Below are 19,046 nucleotides of genomic sequence, written 5' to 3' on the forward strand. Positions count from 1 at the left end.
TGTCATTAAAAGGTAGAGGTCTGAAACTGTAACAAAAGTGTGACGGAAAAATATATTATTAGCCTCGGTGACCTTGACCCCAGTGACCTCAAACCTCATCAAAATGTAGAGGTCCATGCAAGGTACCTACATGCCAACTATGAAAGAGATTGGTAAAGTATTGAAGGCCCTATGAGAAACTGTAACAAAAGCATGACGGAAAATATATTATTAGCCTCGGTGACCTTGACCCCAGTGACCCCAAACCTCATCAAAAGGTAGAGGTCCATGCAAGGTACCTACATTGCAAATATGTAAGAGATCGGTGAAGTATTGAAGGCGCTATTAGAAACTGTAACAAAAGCGTGAAGGAAAATCTATTATTTTCCTCGGTGACCTTGACCTTGAACCCAGTGATCTCAAACCTCATCAAAAGGTAGAGGTACATGCAAGGTACCTACATTGCAAATATGTAAAGAGATCGGTAAAGTATTGAAGGCGCTATTAGAAACTGTAACAAAAGCGTGAAGGAAAATCTATTATTAGCCTTGATGACCTTGACCCCTAGTGACGTAAAACCTCATCAAAAGGTAGAGGTCCATGCAAGGTACCTACATGCCACATTTCAAAGAGATCGGTAAAGTATTGAAGGCCATTTGAGAAACTATAACAAAAGCGTGGTGGAAAATATATTATTAGCCTCGGTGACCTTGACCCCAGTGACCTCAAACCTCATCAAAAGGTTGAGGTCCATGCAAGGTACATACATTGCAAATATGTAAGAGATCGGTAAAGTATTGAAGGCGCTATTAGAAACTGTAACAAGAGCGTGAAGGAAAATCTATTATTAGCTTCGGTGACCTAGACCTTAAACCCAGTGACCTAAAACCTCATCAAAAGGTAGAGGTCCATGCAAGGTACCTACATGCCAAATATGAAAGAGATTGGTAAAGTAATGAAGGCGCCATGAGAAAGGGTAACAAAAGTGTGACAGAAGGAAGTAAGGAAGTAAGGAAGGAAGGACAAACTGGCAACTATATGCTCCGCCGAAATTTTATTTCGGGGAGCATAAAAATCAAGTCATGTGTCTCACACACTGAAGTATTAAAGGGGCTTTTTCACAGATTTTGGAACGTATAGAAGCTTGTCATTAAATGCTTTATATTGATAAATGTAAACATTGGATTTAAAAAGCTTCAGTAAAAAAACAAGAATACAATTAAAGAAAGAAAAAAAGTAACCCACAACTGGGCTCGAAACACTGACCCCTGGATTAAAAGTCTTTTGCTCAGACCACTTGGTCATCCCTGCTCATATACAATGAGTTACATATTTTATACATGTACTTGCAACGCTTTATAATCTTCAGGTTTTTTAATCGTCAAAAGATGCGTTTAATTGATATTCTAGAGCATGGTAAATTTTCAGTATTACAAACAAATATCATTACTACAACGCAAATTTGCGAATCTGAAACATGATTTTTTTTTTATTTTGTCAGTTCACCAAAATGTAAACGGGCCCCTTTAAGGAGATATCTGTATCCTAAATGCTCCCAATTTCATAATGAAAATCGGCAAAAAAGTGCTCTTAAGGCTAATAAGATTTATGTAAGGTTAATAAAGTTTCTCTTTGCCATTAAAGGGGTCGTCCAATGGATTTTGGCATGCATTGAAGCATGTCATTAAATGCTTTAATTTATATTGATATATTTAAACATTTGACCTAAAAATCTCCAGTAAAAAAACAAGAATACAATTTTTACAAATGAAAAAAGTAACCATCAACAGGGCTCGAACCACTGACCCCTGGAGTCCTGGAGTAAAAAGTATCCCGCCTAGACCACTCGACCATCTATGCTCATGCTTAGAGCGGATGTATTTTTTACCTTTATGAGCAATCCTCATAGTTTACCATAATATAACTACAACAACAGAACTTCCAAATTATTAAATTGTTTTGCATCGCACGACGCTTTATAATTTTCAGGTTTTCAAATCGTCAAAAGATGCATATAATGGATTTTTAAGAGCATTGTAAATGGTCAGTATTACTATTTCTTCAAAAATATCATAACAAAAACAAAAATTTGCGAATCTGAAACAACTTTTTTTCATTTTGTCAATTTACCAATCCATAAGACAGCCCCTTTAAAGGAAAATTGCCCAACTGGCAGCCATGTTTTTCAACAAACCAGAACCATTTCAAACTAGGCTAAGATAAAATAAGAAGAAATTTTTTTTACGATTGTGCCAAAAATGTGTCTTTTAGGGTTAACAAGGTTTTACTATAGCAATATAAGGAAAACTGCATTGCCAGCTAGCAGCGATGTTTCTTTACAGACCAGAACCATTTTAGAACTTGACCATGCAGACATCATCAAGATTTTTTTTAAATTGTAAGCTAATTTCATCATGATTTGACAAATAATGTGATTTAAACAGTGTTTAAAAGGTTTCACTATAACCATCTTTGAAAAACTGCGCCGCCCCTGGTGGCCAAGTTTTAAAGCATTAGTATGGACATAATGTATTGTTGACCAATCTACCTGTAGTACAAATGACAAACAAGTCAATATCATGTAAAAAGAACAGTAACTGTTACAAAATCAAATTAAACTAGATAGAATAGTTTATCTTTCTTATTGTTTCTATTTAATCAATATTCTTTCACAAAAATGTGTTTTTAAAAAGAATTAATTAATGTTTATGATGACTTGAAGATTATGAAACCTTTGAAACCTGTTTAAGAAATCTTGTTGAATAGTTTTCAAATAACTCAGACAAATTATAATTGTACCCTTTTTTGGTGTTCAAAACTAGAGCGGTCACATGTTATATTAATATAGTAGTCTTAAAAACATGTGATGTAAGGATCAAACTGTATGCTGCAGATTGCTAAAACAGCCAAATTGGCTTTACTCAGCTATAACAATTGAACTTGACAATTTTGTTTGCTGCACAAACCTCTAGGAAATTGTGGTCCAAATAGCCAATTTTATGTATTTCAAATGCTGTAACTCCAACATACTGGAGTTATTTGACTTGTAAAGAAACATTTTCTTAAAGTTTTGTGAAGATCTGATGAAAACAATGCAACTGTTGGAGTGGAAACGTAAGCGACATGGTCTTTTTCAGACCGTTCAAATGCTTGAGCCACTAACAAAGAGGTACAATAAAAAATGAACCAATTTTTATAGACCTATAATTCCACTATGTGGAATGGCAAGACTTAATAATACTAATAATTATTCTGTTTTCGCAAATCATTCAATTCATGGCAAGATTTAACAAGAGCACCGCATAACGGGTGCCACGCTCGGCTGCGAAAGCTTGTCAGAATTTTTGTTTTTGTTTTAGAGGTCATAGTGACCTTGACCTTTGACCTAGTGACCCAAAAATGGGTGTGGCGTGTAGAACTCATCAAGGTGCATCTACAATTGAAATTTCAAAGTTGTAGGTGGAAGCACTTTGATTTTAGAGGCAATGTTAAGGTTTGAGCATGACGCCGGCGGACGACACGACACAACGAGCTGGCTATGACAACAGCCTCGCTAAAAATCAGTAGTTGGACCAACCAAGTCCAAATTATTATGTTATTACCAGAGATCAAGAAAATGTTACAAGCCTGTTTTTATGAAACTCAAACTAGCCAGCCCTGTTAAGAATTTTTCAGTGCACTGCCTGGGAATTTGTTCTTATTTCTATCACTTCTTGGTAACTATTTATGAAATGAAATATATTTGTCAACAAATTAAACCATCAAGACATTTTTATTAGTAAGTAATTCTCTTAAAACAATTATCTTTACATTAATCTTTTTTTTTGCAAATATTAATGTTGATCCACTGATAATATGCACCTCTAGCCACATCTGATACATGAAGATTTCTGTTTTCAATTTACCCTACTTCCTGGATGACTCACGTGTGTCACAAGACCAGTTTTAAGATGCAATTAACACATCTAAGTGCTATAAGGATGCTCTTCTGTTGTCTGTTTTATTACACTTGAATAACCATTTTTTTAAACCCCATACTCATTAAAATGAATCTTGCAGAGACCAGAGTCTTTTAATTCCCAATTCAGCCTCCTAGGATTTGTAAAAGCAAAAGTGTAAGGTTTGCTAGAATTTAAAATATTTGTGTCAATGTCATATTTAAAGAGTTGCTTAGAGATTCCCTGGATTAAGCAAGATTTAAGAGGTCCACACAGTTCTTTTTCAAAAGAACCCTATACATTTGTGTTTGTTTATCTTTCTCCAGAATATTATCTGTCATTTACTTTGCTATCCAAACCCTCTGATTGGTGACCAAGTTTTGTTATCATACTTCATAAGTATAAATGAAAATTTACATTCATAAAAAGAGTAAAAAAATCAACCGGTGAACATGTTTATTGGTTTACTTAAGCTTGATTGGTCATTGTCGGCCCAGGTACTACATACATGTAACCTGAATACTCGTAAGTTTACTTATATGTACCCCGGGTACGGTAAATAAACTTAACGTATTCGGTAAATATTAGACTGTACCCAAGTTGTATTCCCTCCCAAAATACGATGTCAGAAAATGCGCTACCAATTACAGTTAAACGAAATTGATTATCTTAAACAAACTTCTCTTTTAAAAAAACTGCATCAACATGCTTTTTGAGTATAAGTTTTGATAATATAGAAGCCAATTAACAGAAAATTGACATAAATGTGAACACAATTATTTTTTTCAAAGCCGACAACGACCGATTTAGCGTAAAATTCCTGGGTACGCTTTAGTATATTTACCGTACTCGGGGTACATGTAAGTGTACTTAAGAGTACCCGAAGTACATGTAAGTAGTACCCGAGCCGACAATGACCAATGGAGCGTTACTTAAGCGATTGGGAAGCTAGGGAACCCACCAGATTGGATATCAAAAGATAGACTAATATGGTTATTTAAGGCTACGTTATGTTTCTTGTTGATATACTGATTGACCTGAGGGCTCGTTGACAAATAGCCATTCATTAATTGATTACTGCTAGGATTACATGTAACTGTTAATAATTGTCGCCAAAATGAAAATTTCTTTGATAATAAATTCACCAAATTTAATGGATGTTCTGCTTTCTATAAAGAGTTCAAAAGGCCATAGCATTTAAAAAAACATATATCCATATGCCAGATGTCCTGATCTTGAAGGAAAAATCCTGCTATTGGGGCATTTGTCCGCGCATCCCCATATGAGACACTTTGTCCCGACATTTGTAAAAATTGACATACCTTCCATTAATTTACAAAAAAAATGTTCAGCTAAAACTAACCATCACTAATCCATTAATTGCTCAATTTTACAACCCACTGCTAATAGTGTTGTTTTTGACATATTATCAGTGATTTTTCTGCGAATTATTTTTTTATCAGGCATTCACAACATGGTGTTTTAATGATAGGGGTTTATTTGTTGTCGATAGATGTGTCATACATGTACTGAAAAAAAGCCAAATTCCGCATTATCAAGTAAAAAAAAACTGTGTATGATATCACCCAGGGCCCTCAATCCATTTTAGGGGAAGCGGGTCGCTACCCTCATGAAGGGGAATTTTCGCGGCGTTTCCCTTTTTGGGGGATTTTTTTACTTACTCTCTCTCATTATTACATCTGTACATGTTTGCACTATATTCATTTCTTTTTTTCATAATTAAATATGTTTGACAAGATTAAATTGAAATAGAATTGAGATATAATAATCATGAGACACATCTTTCTATAAAAAAAAATAATCTTTTCAGGTGAGATATAATAATCATGAGACTAACTGCGGCTGCAGATTTGATAGATTGAGGGCCCTGTCACCTCAGTTAAAAAAATGTCAAAACACTGATTTAAAAAAATCAAACAAACTGAATGCTGACTGTTACACATCAATGTTCCACATAAATTTTGTTTCCTTTTCAACTGATTTTCAGAATGTTCGAACATATTGCATCAATCTAAATTTAGAGTAAATTAACAATTGGTTGAATAATAACATTGCTCGAAGCGTTCACATCACGTTACATGAGTTCCACATGTTCATTTGGAATACAGTGTCTTGATTGGATATCTAATTTACGTATAAGCCACATTTCCCTTTATGGAATCACACGCATGCACATGTTTGCTTACTTCCGGAAAAATTCAGAATCGTTTGTGTTCATGAAATTGTTAAACACATTTATCATAGATATTGGCCTGAAATATAAAGTTTTTGTAAGAAATATACCAAATAATTACTAACGTAAAGGTGAAATTATTGATCAGTTTAGGTGTCTCGGCAGGACAATCCCGCTTTTTGGTAAAATGTCACAACAATTTTTATGGAATATTTAACAAGTTTTTATATCGGCAAATTTTCTTTTGAGCAACATTGACAGGGGTCTCACTAGGATTTTAAAATAGGGGTCTTTGGACTCCTAACTTGGAAATGGAAAAAAATAGGAGTTACATGAAATATTGCACACATCTTCAAATTTTCAGAAAAAAACTCTACTTAAATAAAAAATTATATAATACAATAATACATAATATACTTGTTGGTTTCATTATTAAACTAGAGCTTTGTCACAGACGTGACGTATATCCCACATGCTGCATTAACACAGAATATTTTGCATGCTGTTTTAACAAAACGATAGAAGCTAATTTATGGCGATTTTTAAGAATTATTATGCAATTATCATTTATTGCCATTTTTACCTTTGAACTCTCAAGCCTTTTTCTGCCTATCTCACGGTTCCGATAGTCGAACCCATTCCCAATTCCAAATATGCTTATTTTTTCCCAATTCTAAAAAAAATCCCAATTAAAAAAAAAAAATTATTTAAAGAAGTGTCTTAAGACTTATGATTATTAAACTCTATATCTCAATGTTATTTTTTAAACAACTTAAAAATATATAACCATAATTTATGTGATTTTTATCCAAAATGGTTGGAAAAATTCCCTGCCCAAATAATGCTTTTGTCGATGAAAATTCTTCCCAATTTGGAAGATTTCGCGACTCGAAAAATCACAATTTTGCTAGGTACTTTTTCCCAAAAAAGACAGAAAAAGGCCTGAACTCTGAACTCTTTCGCATGACACGCCGTCCAATGACTGTGAACAAAATTAATATACAGGGTCATTTTATAATCTCACAATGAACGACATTGTTATGGCACGGACAAGCTCATTTATGGCCATTTTTGACCTTTGAACTCCAAGTGTTACCTTGACCTTGGAGATATTGACGTAATTCTTCGCATGACACACCTTTCAATGATTGTGAACAAATGTACAGAGTAATTTTTAAATCTCACAATGAATGACATAGTTATGGCCCGGACAAGATCATTTATGGCCATTTTTGACCTTTGAACTTAAAGTGTGACCTTGACATTGAAGATATCGACGTAATTTTGTTTTCATGACACACCGTCCAATGATTTCGAACAAATGTACCAAGTAATTTTTAAATCTCACAATGAATGACATAGTTATGGCCCGGACAAGATCATTTATGGCCATTTTTGACCTTTGAACTCAAAGTGTGACCTTGACGTTGCAGAGATCGACGTAATTCTTTTGCATGACACACCGTCCAATGATGGTGAACAAATGTGGCAAATGATTTTAAAATCTCACAATGAACGACATAGTTATGGCTAAGATAAGCTCACTTATGGCCATTTTTGACCTTTGAACTCAAAATGTGACCTTGACCTTGGAGATATCAACGTTATTCTTTCGCATGACACACCGTTCAATGATTGAGAACAAATGTGCCAAATGATTTGAAAATCTCACAATTAATGACATAGTTATGGCCCAGACAAGCTCATTTATGGCCATTTTGACCTTTGAACTCAAAGTGTGACCTTGACCTTAGAGATATCGACTTAATTCTTTGAAACACCGTCCAATGATGGTGAACAAATGTGCCAAATGATTTTAAAGTCTCAAAATAAATGACAAAGTTATGGCCAGAACAAGCTCATTTATGGGCAACTCCAACTGTGACCTTGACCTTGGAGATGTCGACGTACTTCTTTCGCATGACACACTGTCCCATGATGGTGAACAAATGTACCAAGTCATTTTAAAATCTAACGATAAATGACATAGTTATGGTCCAGGCAAACTTTCGGTTTAAAACGCACTCAGTGACCTAGTTTTTTACCCGGCATGACCCATATTCAAACTTGACCTAGACATCATCTAGATACAACTGCTGACCAAGTTTGGTGAAGATTGGATGAAATTTTCAGGACAGACAGACCAACCGACAAAGTGACTCCTATATAGCCCCCCCCCCTAATTCTGAAATGTGTAATGTATCTGCTCTGTGTATTGTAAACCAGAATAAATAATCTTGAAATAAAACCATGTTGTTGTTTTTTTTTGTTGCACAGAAGTGACAATCAAAGGTGCGACAGTTTCCCATTATGATTCAGACCCAATATACGGTAGTATTCACACTTATCCACCTCTATAGTATCCGTGGGACAAAACGTCCCATGCCTACCTTCACATATATCAGTGGCACGAACTGGTAGTGGCACAAAACGTCCCTCGCCAATTAATAGTATGCTAGTTGCTACACTCGATACAAGGAAATCGTACGATATATTAAGCCAATGTTAAAAGTCAATACTGACATGCACTAGATATGACATGATCTAATTACTCAATGATATTTTAAATTATTGCGTTTTCAAACTAGAAGCGCAATAATACACTATTTATTATAGTTAATCGGTTGTTATCCGAATATTTTTCGTTCGAAATGAAGGCACATTTTGTTTGCAAGAATACTATTAACATCATATTACACGTGCATTAAAACAGCACCTACACATCCATTTCGATTAAAACTGAATTATCTGTAGGATTTAGTAGACTAAGTTCATTCTATAGGATTTTTGGCAAAATATTATTTCGTTGCCCTTAAAGTTTGTTGTGAATAAAAAGTTTTAGACTACAAACAACTAAACTACATTCCCACATTTTAAGTCGACCCAAATGTATACAAACGTTTGTTTCACTAGGTTCACTCTAACAGACATCTGTATACGCATACTCTACGATATAATCCACGGAATAGTAATAAAAATGATCCGTTTCACATTTTTGTCGATCTTTTTCCTCCTTAAAAGGAAAAAAAATCTTATTTGTTTGGTGCGTTCAAGTATACCTAATCATATTATTTTTTCTTGGTATGCCATTTGCATTTTATTCAGAAAAATAAACTAAATAATTTAATTTAAAGAATAGTTAAAGTAAAACAAAAATATCGAACGGTCCCTTTATATTTTTGTCCTTCGTACACTATAATATATATAAAGTAACTAGTTTTATCATTAACAAAAACACTCATCGATGCAGCCATGTACACATGTTTCCAAGTAACGATGTTAATTACATGCAAGATATGAGGGAGGCCCTACACAGCCTACACATTCAGCATCCAAACTCTACTATCTGGTTCGCAGGAGACGTAAACCTCCGCGATATAGACTGGGAGAGCCAAAATGGCATCTTCTCAAACTAAAACAACAGTATAAATAAGAAATTCCTAATAAGAAAAAACCTTCAAGGATCGCTGTATCTCTATCATGGAGGAAAACGTACCTTCAAAAATTACATTGAGCAGATTCGACCAACCCTGGATAAACCCTGGATAAACAGGAAGGTAAAACGCCTCTGAAATAGGAAAAATGAAGCATACAGAAAAGCTAAAAACAACAGCACACCTGAGGACATAACAACACATAAGCAGCTCCAAAAAGACACCCAACAGGAATGTAAAAAGGCCTACAACAACTATGTCAGAGACCTCGTCACCAGCGACTAAAATCCGAAGAAGCTTGATTCCTTTATCAACAGCAAACTGTGTGAGTGTTCCGGGATCCAAATCCTAAAAGGCAACGGCCATAGTGACCAAAGCTGAAATCCTAAACTCACATTTCAGCAGCGTCTTCACTGAAGAAGACCTAGCTAACACCCCATCAATGGACTCAGATAAATATCCGACGGTAGAACCCTTCGAAATCACTGAAAATGGTATAATAAAGCTTCTGCTTGACATACCCCCTCAATGCGCAAGGCACAAGGACCATACGGCCTACCACCAAGATTCCTCAAGGAATTTTCCAATGAGATTGCCCCTGCAATGACCCTAGTGTTTCAAGCCTCCCTCACGCAAGATCGAGTACCCGACGTCTAGAAGCACGCTATGGTCACTCCAATATTCAAGAATGGCGATCGCACAACTCCTGCAAACTACAAGCCGATATCCCTGAGCTCCGTCTGTTGCAAGACCATGCAGCATATCATAAGGTTATGATTCACCTGGATCACCATAGTATCCTCACCGACATCCAGCATGATTTCAGGCAAAGACATCTCTACGAAAGCCAACTTGTACTAACGATACAAGACATTGCCTCGTGCTTGGACGACGGTGACCAGACTGATGCTGTGCTACTTGATAGTAGCAAAGCGTTCGACAAGTTACCCCACAAGTGACTCTTGTACTCCACAATGTAATATACCAGTCGTGATATTTTAATCAATAGAAACTAATAATTGTAAAAAAATTACGGTATTTTAGAATTTTTATTTTTTTCGTCAATCGCGGTTGACGGTCCCTTTAAGGGAAGAAGAAGAAGAACATTTTAAGTACGTCTCGCAATTACGCTTGCGAAAGAATATCGAAGATGAATTGTTGCAAAAAGTGACAAACATCCGTTTAAGATACTGGTCAGTCTTTACGTCGAATTACTTACTCAGTACTCAGTTATACCGCTAAGCAAGTAATGGCCCATGCGAACCGAAACTTTTCATACTGCCTGCATAAATGGGTCCGATGTGGAATTTATAAAATATGTTAAGTCTATATAAAGACATGCACAATAAGCAAGATCATGTTGGTGCCCTGCAAGTATGCTCATATGAAACCAGGCAAACCATTGCATCAAGACCCGACATGGACATTTAATGAGGTGATTTGCAATGCATTGAGTTGCTCTGTACTCTATATACTGACTGTTGCAATTTATCAAATCCGTTTCGATAAGAAAAGACACCGTGTTGAACACAAAATTTTCGCTGTATTCTGTATACTAACTATTGCAATGTATCAAATCCGTTTTTGTTAAGAAAACACACACACACTTCAATCTATATTTAAGTGCATCACGATTCTTAAAAGACTAGGCTGCCGTTTACGAGCTGAATCACTAGTGAACATAGGTAACGTTTTTGTATGCAATTCAAATATACAAGCCAACACCCGTAGTAAGTTGTTGTTTTGAGTTTCGTGCAGACGGTCGTGCAAACTGCAACCCGATAATCGTTTTACGTACGGATCGAACTTTACTAAATCAACCAATAAACGTTAGACTATGTTCAATGGAAGCAGTTGAATTTAAATATAATGTCAAATCACTGTCTTGTTTACTTAAGCAAATATATTAAATTTCTTATGTAAAAACAGTATTCAGGCAAGCTCCTTACACGTTGTATCTTTATTCAGAAGAATAATATCACGACGAGATAAGATTTAAGATTTGTTATAGTATCAAATTCACATTTGTTTACATATGCATTTCGTGCAATCATGAAGTGTTCATTGTAAATTAATGTTAATAAAAAAATCCATAATGAAATCATAATTAAGTTAACACTTCGTAGTACTTAGCAGAAACTACCATGATGAAAGCATAATTAAGTTAGCACTTCGTAGTACTTAGCAGATGATTTAATTCTATAGTTTAAAGTGGCTTCGAATTTTCCGAACAAGTATGTTATCATACACCAGCTGTTTGTCATATGAAAAAAACGAAGTGTTTACCAAACAATCGTGAGTTGAATGCTTTCCGCTTACTTTGAATGTGTATCATCAATGTGATCTAAATATAAAAACAAATAGGAAAACAAACTTGTTATTTCCGAACACTGTCAGCTGCTGAAATAATTCAGGAAGTTTATAAAACGTATACAGGATTGGTTGGTAAAATTGCAATTACATCACGCGATAATGTAAAAGCAAACTTATCGAAAATCGATTTAAACAAAAACACATCTAAGTTTACGAACATGCTCTTAGTATTTGTTTGATGACACATTTACATAGATAACGAGTAATCATTGAATCATGAACGCACGCTAATGTAACTTGAAACCCGTTAATATGAGCATTGGGACATAATGTGCTAAGGCTGAATGTTTTGAACGGCGAATGGTTAATTGTAAACTTCGAATGGAGTACAGTGCATAAAATGAATTGTTTGGCATGGTGAAAAATTGTGGTATTCGGGTATTTGAGATCAAAATGGCGACACATTTTCCTTTGAAGACAGGAGCTATTACATTGACTGCTATCAAGAACGGTAACCACACATTTCCAGTTCTTGTAAGGACATTACCTTCAGATTATGAGGTGCCAACCGAAGAAGATCTCCCCGATGATGACGATGTTCTACTGGATAAACTTGGGAACTTTAATTTAGCCCGTGTTCGAGTCCTACCATTCACCGATGAAGATGCAAGTCGTAAATACAAAGGTGAACGTTTGGTTACCACGCAAAAAAAGTTAAAAGGACAAGAGGTTTGGATTTCTGCGGAGTATAGGGGAACGCTAAAGATTTTGAAAAGTTCACAACGACCAAGGAGGTTCATTTCAATAACACAGGTCTTAATTTCAACTTATGTAACTGTTAACTAACAAATTCAGTTTTAGGTTGCATATTTTTTATATCTGTGTTAGTTATATTGTATATTTAAATATTTTTACCACATGTACTTTAAAATTAAGGTTGACTAAGTAGCTTCATAAGTTTTACATATATTATTCTAGAAATTGTGATCATGTACACATTTATAGTTGCTTACGACTAACGTCAACATTGGCTGTTTTATTTTATAGGTACTAGAGAATTGCCCTAGGTTTGTAAAAGTCGGCGGTGATATGGACTCCTGTTTAAAAGGATTGAGCCCAGGTTCAGGAAAACTTGTACCAGAAAATTCTATACTCGAACTACACGGCGTTATTGAAAATGAAAATACGCCATATAAATATTTGAAATGTTCGGCTGGTGATTGTGTATTTTATTTTCGAGACGACCAGGTTGCTAATATGGTGGAAGTTGATGACCCAACGTCGTACAGCCTTCTGGGACTGAAACAAAAGAGTATTCCATTACCGCTACAAATCATGTTTGATTCAATGCCTTGGAATGATATTAGCTTAAAAGACGACGAGAAAAAATACGACGCATATGCTCTTTTTCACGGTCCATTGGAGTTGCTGCAATTTGTATGCACCGCCCAAATTATAGCATGGACGAAGGTGGAAAACGATGATCCCTCCACCAGACATCTCGCCATTATTCCAAAATCAATTCACGACACCCTAAAAGTCAGCGTCTATGAACCCACAAGTGAAAAAGACAAAAACGAATATTTGGATGAAAACTTTACAGATTATGAACAAAACACATGGATCAGGGAACATTCATTTGTTATTCCCACAAAACGAGACAAACAATTCTATATGACGTGGCTGAAACGACCGAGTCTGTACATGTCCATTCCAGGTTTGTGTTTTGAACATATTCAATAATGTACAAATTAAACAGTGAATCAATGTGTGCATAATCATGGTGCAGAATCAACTGGCTTTTCAGGGGTTTACACAATGGCTGGACACAATGTAGACACACCGTTAAGAAATTTATGTTTGCAAATAACTCATTTTATTGAAATTCATTTCCAAAAATCTTTATTGCATAAAATACAGTTTTTCTTGTAGTTTGTGTTGATGCTTAAGGTATAAGAATAAATCCTTGAATACGCCTGAAATCGTTGACACAATTTCAGGTTGCATGAAGCATTACCGTATAAATGAATGCAGTACACATAGAATTTGTGAACAAGAATACAGGCTTATTAAATAACGTAATTCTGCTTTATTACACATTGCCATAAGCAACACAAAAATCTTAATTTATTTAATGCACTAGTTGAAATTCTTAAGAAAAAATTGTTTTAAAAAAGTTATTCGAAAAAAAGCACCATTTACCGGTACCCACAAGATCTCGTCGTGATCCTGCATCCTGATAATCTGTGTAATACATTATTAAAATATAAGTAGCTCCGCTATTAATAAACAGATGGCCTTGAAACAATTAAATCTACATAAATATTGTATTCATTAAATATTTGTATGGAATATTTTTCATAAAAAATGATGTTTTTGCTAATTAATATCATAGCCACACTTGTGGAATGATCTTTTGCGACTGAGTGCAGTATACCTGACTGAATTTGAACATATTCACTACCAAAACTGTTAACGAGTCGCTTTGTATAAGTTTGTACTGGCTATAACTAGCTATCAAATTTCACGGTTTTTTTTGGTACACTATATTGCGTGCTTGTGTGCAGATTCAAAAGAAATTAAAGCACTCCCATTATGACTCTTCAAGAAACAAACACGTAAGCGTTTTGCTTATAGTAAAGACGGGTTTTCTTTTATAACACAAATGTATCATGCGAAAATGGGTCTTATGCCAAAGGCGGCTAGCGTAGCTCTAGACCAGTCTGCACATTTCAGAAGCCACACTGTCCAATATTAATTAAGTCACGCAAGGTTCCGCGTTCTCATTAGTTGACAGCGTACTTAATGACTAGTCTGTTCGGAACTACGCTTTACGCTTACGGCATAAGATCCAATTGAGCAAGACGCGTCTCATTAATGAAATTATTTTTGTAAGTTATTGCATTGTAAGTGACTTCCTTGCAGACAGACCTTATCAACAGAAATGACTTGTATTTGCGCACTAAATCGTTTAAAACCACCATATACTAAAATATTCAGAATGGTACGGGTGAAAACTAAATTTCCGTCCAATTAACGCATGTAGTTATTAAAGGAACTTATTAGTGCAAGGAAAATATGGCACACGACTTTCTGCATTTCACCTTTTTTATATATGGTTTTAAATCGTAGGCACTTTGCCGGAGATTGTGTGCTTGTTTGTCGCAGAGGTATTTTTAACTGTTATCAAATGTACAATCACGTATGTTGGTGCGCATTTAAATCGCAGACTTTTCATATAAAAAAAGTATATGGATCATACTACTTTCTGGAAATATCCCTAGAAATTATATTCCACTGGAGAGAGTTTCAATAAAAAATAGTTTTTTGACTGCTACATTCATTGAAACGTAAATATTGGAAGAAAAGTGTATATATACATGTTAAAACTGACTCCGCAATTTGGATATCGGTTCTGTGTATGTGTTGTTCTCCAAAGTAGTCATAATTCTTTTTTTAATAATCTATAATAATTAAAATACCCATCACTGTCATATTCAGTTTATTCAGTATATACATATACTTAAACTTAAATCTTGACATAGTATTAAAAGCTTGATAATTATTGGCATGGCGTATTAAAATATATTTTTGTATCAAGAGTGTTCACTGGTTTGTGTTAACACACATTATGTCCCAATGGCCATTTAACAGCACTCGAAGGCATTCATGTATATTGACTTATAGATGAGCATAACATGGGACCACTCGCACAAAAATCTTAAATTTGTTCGATCAGCAAACACAGCTGCTCTAATTAGCTAACCTCTAACACGGAATTGTTTTACATAGCATCATCAAATATATTTGAGAACTTGTATCCTTTGATCTAAATTCATGTTCAATTGGCAAATTGTGAGTGTAAATCATATTGTTTAATCACTATAGTTGAGATGTTTTGTTTACAGAATACGATCTGCCCACAGAAGACTTGACGGGCTACAGTACAGCATCACGTATGTAAATTAGTGTATTAACTGTAGAGCGATTTCAAAACAAATACACAAGTAATTTATTATTGCAGTATTTTCGGATAATATAAGAAGGAGCATTTGGCTATGTTTTTATTTGTGCTATGACGATTCGTCGTTAATGTTGCATGCGAACATGGCCTCATGTGAAGTTGCCCTGTTTTGTGTCTGTTTTTTTTTAAATACTTTTTATTTTATTTTTAGGGAGAACACATTACTATTTGTTGAAATAATCCAACTACCAGCTTTACAGTTCATTTATGTACTAATATGCTATGTGTATGAATAACTTACGTTACGGTAAGATGTAAACGCGATGACTTTTTTATGACTTTATGTCTTTCATCGCCATTATTCTATGCATATAATAAAACACAACATACCTTTGTGAATCACGGTTGTTGATAACTCTGGAAACCATTTAAGTAAGTAAACCCGATCCATATAATGTGACTGTACCGATAAAGGTTGGCTTGTTTTATTTCACAGCACCTATTGCAAAGCCCTCCACTGATGGCGCCTTTGCAAAAGGAGTGGTAAGGGCATAACTTTTACACAAATTGCTAAAAAAATAAATTAAATAAATATAATGCTGCTGTTTTATACAGAGTTTTTGTGCGAATAACCTGTGATGTTTTAAGACAATACATAATCAATGATATTTTTTTAATTATCTCTAAATCTAAAAGTCTCTAAATTTATCTTTGACTTGTTCTGTTTTGCAAAGCTTGTTTAAGGCTCCGAATGTTAACGACAATGGACATTTTTTGTTTTTCAATTGATCATTAGCGATAAAGCTATTATTAGAAATCTTATCCTGTACGCTCCATATTACGTCTTTGTCGTAATAGGTACACCGATATTGACATCATGTTAGTTTATACAAAACAAGACAATATCTGTATTTATTTGCTTTAATTGTTTTCTCTTCTTTGAATCGAACCATTAAATAATTTAAGTGTAGTTATGTTTATACTGATTTTCAGTTATTTATTTAAGTTCTACATGTCTAAAATCGCGGACACGCACAGTGTTCAATGCTCTGCATTCAGCGTTGCAAAGCGATACCTAAATTTATAGCAATATTCATATTATTTGCTGACGTATTTCCTCTACTTTATCGACACTTTGTCTTGAAATTAAGTCGCTTTAATTAAATGCAAATTTATCACATTACACCCATTACGGCTGATTATTATTGTGTGCTCTTTACTGTATAGGGACAAGCGCCAGAAGTGTATCCCAAACTACCATTATCAGTGAAGGTACGTTGTTTTAAATATTGTTTTAAATGCTCTCTTTACATTTATATATTTTACGTCTACAACAAATATCGATTGTTTCTTTGCACACTCCGTTTGCATTAACTATGCATTAGTGATTTGCACTTTATTACAAAAACAACTGTCAATACTTACGTACTTCCGTAATTTGATATTCGTTGTGTATTCAAATCGCTCCGAGGTCGCCTCAAAACTTATACTAGTATTCAACAATGCAATTTAAATGCCAAAGATTGCCCGTAATATCTTATTGCTGATACATCTATAACTGAAAAATAAACGTTATTCGTATGGTGACATGATTGTGAAAGGTTTATACAATGTATTTACTTAAATGGTTTTCTTTTTAAGTGGTTCATGTCACCAACGGTTCCGATGCATTACGTTTTTTGCTATATTTTTAATTCTTACAATCTATACAGAGGTCACTATAATAAACAAGTTTCTTGCTTGCAAAAACTTAATTTCATAAAACGTTGTGTTAAATGTTAATAAAAAATAGTACACAATGTGCAAATATCATTGTCGAAGATTGTTATTGGAGTGAATTGACATCTGTAGTGTGAATCAAAGGTTTGTTAACGGATAAAACAACGAATACAATACTATGTAGTTGGTTAACCAGCACCCTTAAATCAAAATAAAGTATTATGTTAATGTACATTTTGTTTATACTACATGTTGTAGAAAAAAGACACTAATTGGAAACACAAATTGGAAGAAAAGGCTAAACTTGGTTTCGATAAACTTCATAAAGAAATGCTAAACGTTTGGGGAAAAAAGATCAAAGAAACGGCAAACGAAATACTGGACAGTGGCGGTAAACAATTACACCGTTTATTTAAATCAAAGAGTCAAGGAAGCAATGAAACGGAGACAGAAAAAGAATATTCCGCACAAGCAAATTTAAAGCCTCCATCAAGTCCGCCTATCATACCACCAAAACCATCACAACGACTAAAACATTCACAATTCATGAAGGACCGACCACTTCCACCACCACCATCTGAACCTTTGGCGCCTTTGTACAAGACAGAAAATAAAAAAAGTCCACTTTTCAAAATCTACGAATCCAGGAAGACCCAATATGGAGTAATGGAATCAGCAGGTGGTTGGCAACTCAACAAGGACTTCTACAGTTTTACTGCATTCGATGTACACGAATGCATGAAATTCTGTTTTCCCGACAATCCACAAGTTGCGGATACCTGCTTGACGGAGAAACTGGACGGAGAGTTTTTCAAGACATGTGATTTAGAGAAATTTGGTAAAGATGTCGGTCTAACTGGAATTCATTCAATAAAATTCACACAAATCGTCAAACAAGGATGGCGACCCAAATTTTGAATAAGGAGGCAACTGTTTGTGAAGTCTGTACCAACATGTCGGCTTTCGTTTTGCGTAATGCTTCCATTCCGTAGGCTATAAAGTTTCACGTTGTCTATTTGGTCTCCGAAACGGACACTTCATAGTGTGCCGTTCATGCATATATATGTTACTCGCTAACGAGCTTCAAATTGTAGATGTGTCACATAAACGTAATGAAAACTTGGCATCCAAATCAATGCATAATCATGTTGCTGCAAAGGTCCGTCAAGCTCGCACATTTTTATTTATTTATTGAAATAAGACATAAGTTATATGTTCTCTATTAATTAATGCATTTTATATTAAGGGTAATAAATAATTACAAATATCAAATACAACGCTGTGGTTCTTGTACTACTAACTTTTTCTTAAAATCTTATAATAAGAAATTGATTTTTATTCTTTTAATACAGAAATAAACTGCACAATTAAATAATACTATGTAAATGGGCTCTACACAAGAAAAAAACAAAACAAGTGTTATAATTAAAAACACGGAAGAGATAGTTCTAGTTTTAGTTCTTGAATTGTGCAAAACAATTAAAAGGGATAATAGCTCTTTATAT

General features: G+C 34.6%; 1 protein-coding gene and 1 long non-coding RNA gene across 3 annotated transcripts in view; one reads left to right on the plus strand and one right to left on the minus strand.

Moving 5' to 3' along the window:
- Positions 1-19,046, minus strand: part of LOC127861582 (uncharacterized) — a 32,064-nt gene that overhangs the window by 10,907 nt on the left and 2,111 nt on the right. The gene's annotated exons all lie outside the window — the stretch shown is intronic.
- Positions 11,921-18,818, plus strand: LOC127861578 (uncharacterized). Of its 2 annotated transcripts, none has more exons than XM_052400183.1 (6): positions 11,921-12,543; positions 12,906-13,575; positions 15,767-15,814; positions 16,319-16,365; positions 17,050-17,094; positions 17,800-18,818. In XM_052400183.1, the coding sequence occupies exons 1-6, from the start codon at positions 12,517-12,519 to the stop codon at positions 18,457-18,459; spliced, it is 1,497 nt and encodes a 498-aa protein (XP_052256143.1). In that variant the 5' UTR covers positions 11,921-12,516; the 3' UTR covers positions 18,460-18,818. The 2 variants fall into 2 exon arrangements, with proteins under 2 accessions (XP_052256143.1, XP_052256142.1); XM_052400182.1 differs by having other exon boundaries at positions 11,922-12,671.

The sequence above is a fragment of the Dreissena polymorpha genome, chromosome 16 (assembly GCF_020536995.1).
Source record: "Dreissena polymorpha isolate Duluth1 chromosome 16, UMN_Dpol_1.0, whole genome shotgun sequence".
In the NCBI taxonomy this organism is placed as follows: Eukaryota; Metazoa; Mollusca; class Bivalvia; order Myida; family Dreissenidae; genus Dreissena; species Dreissena polymorpha.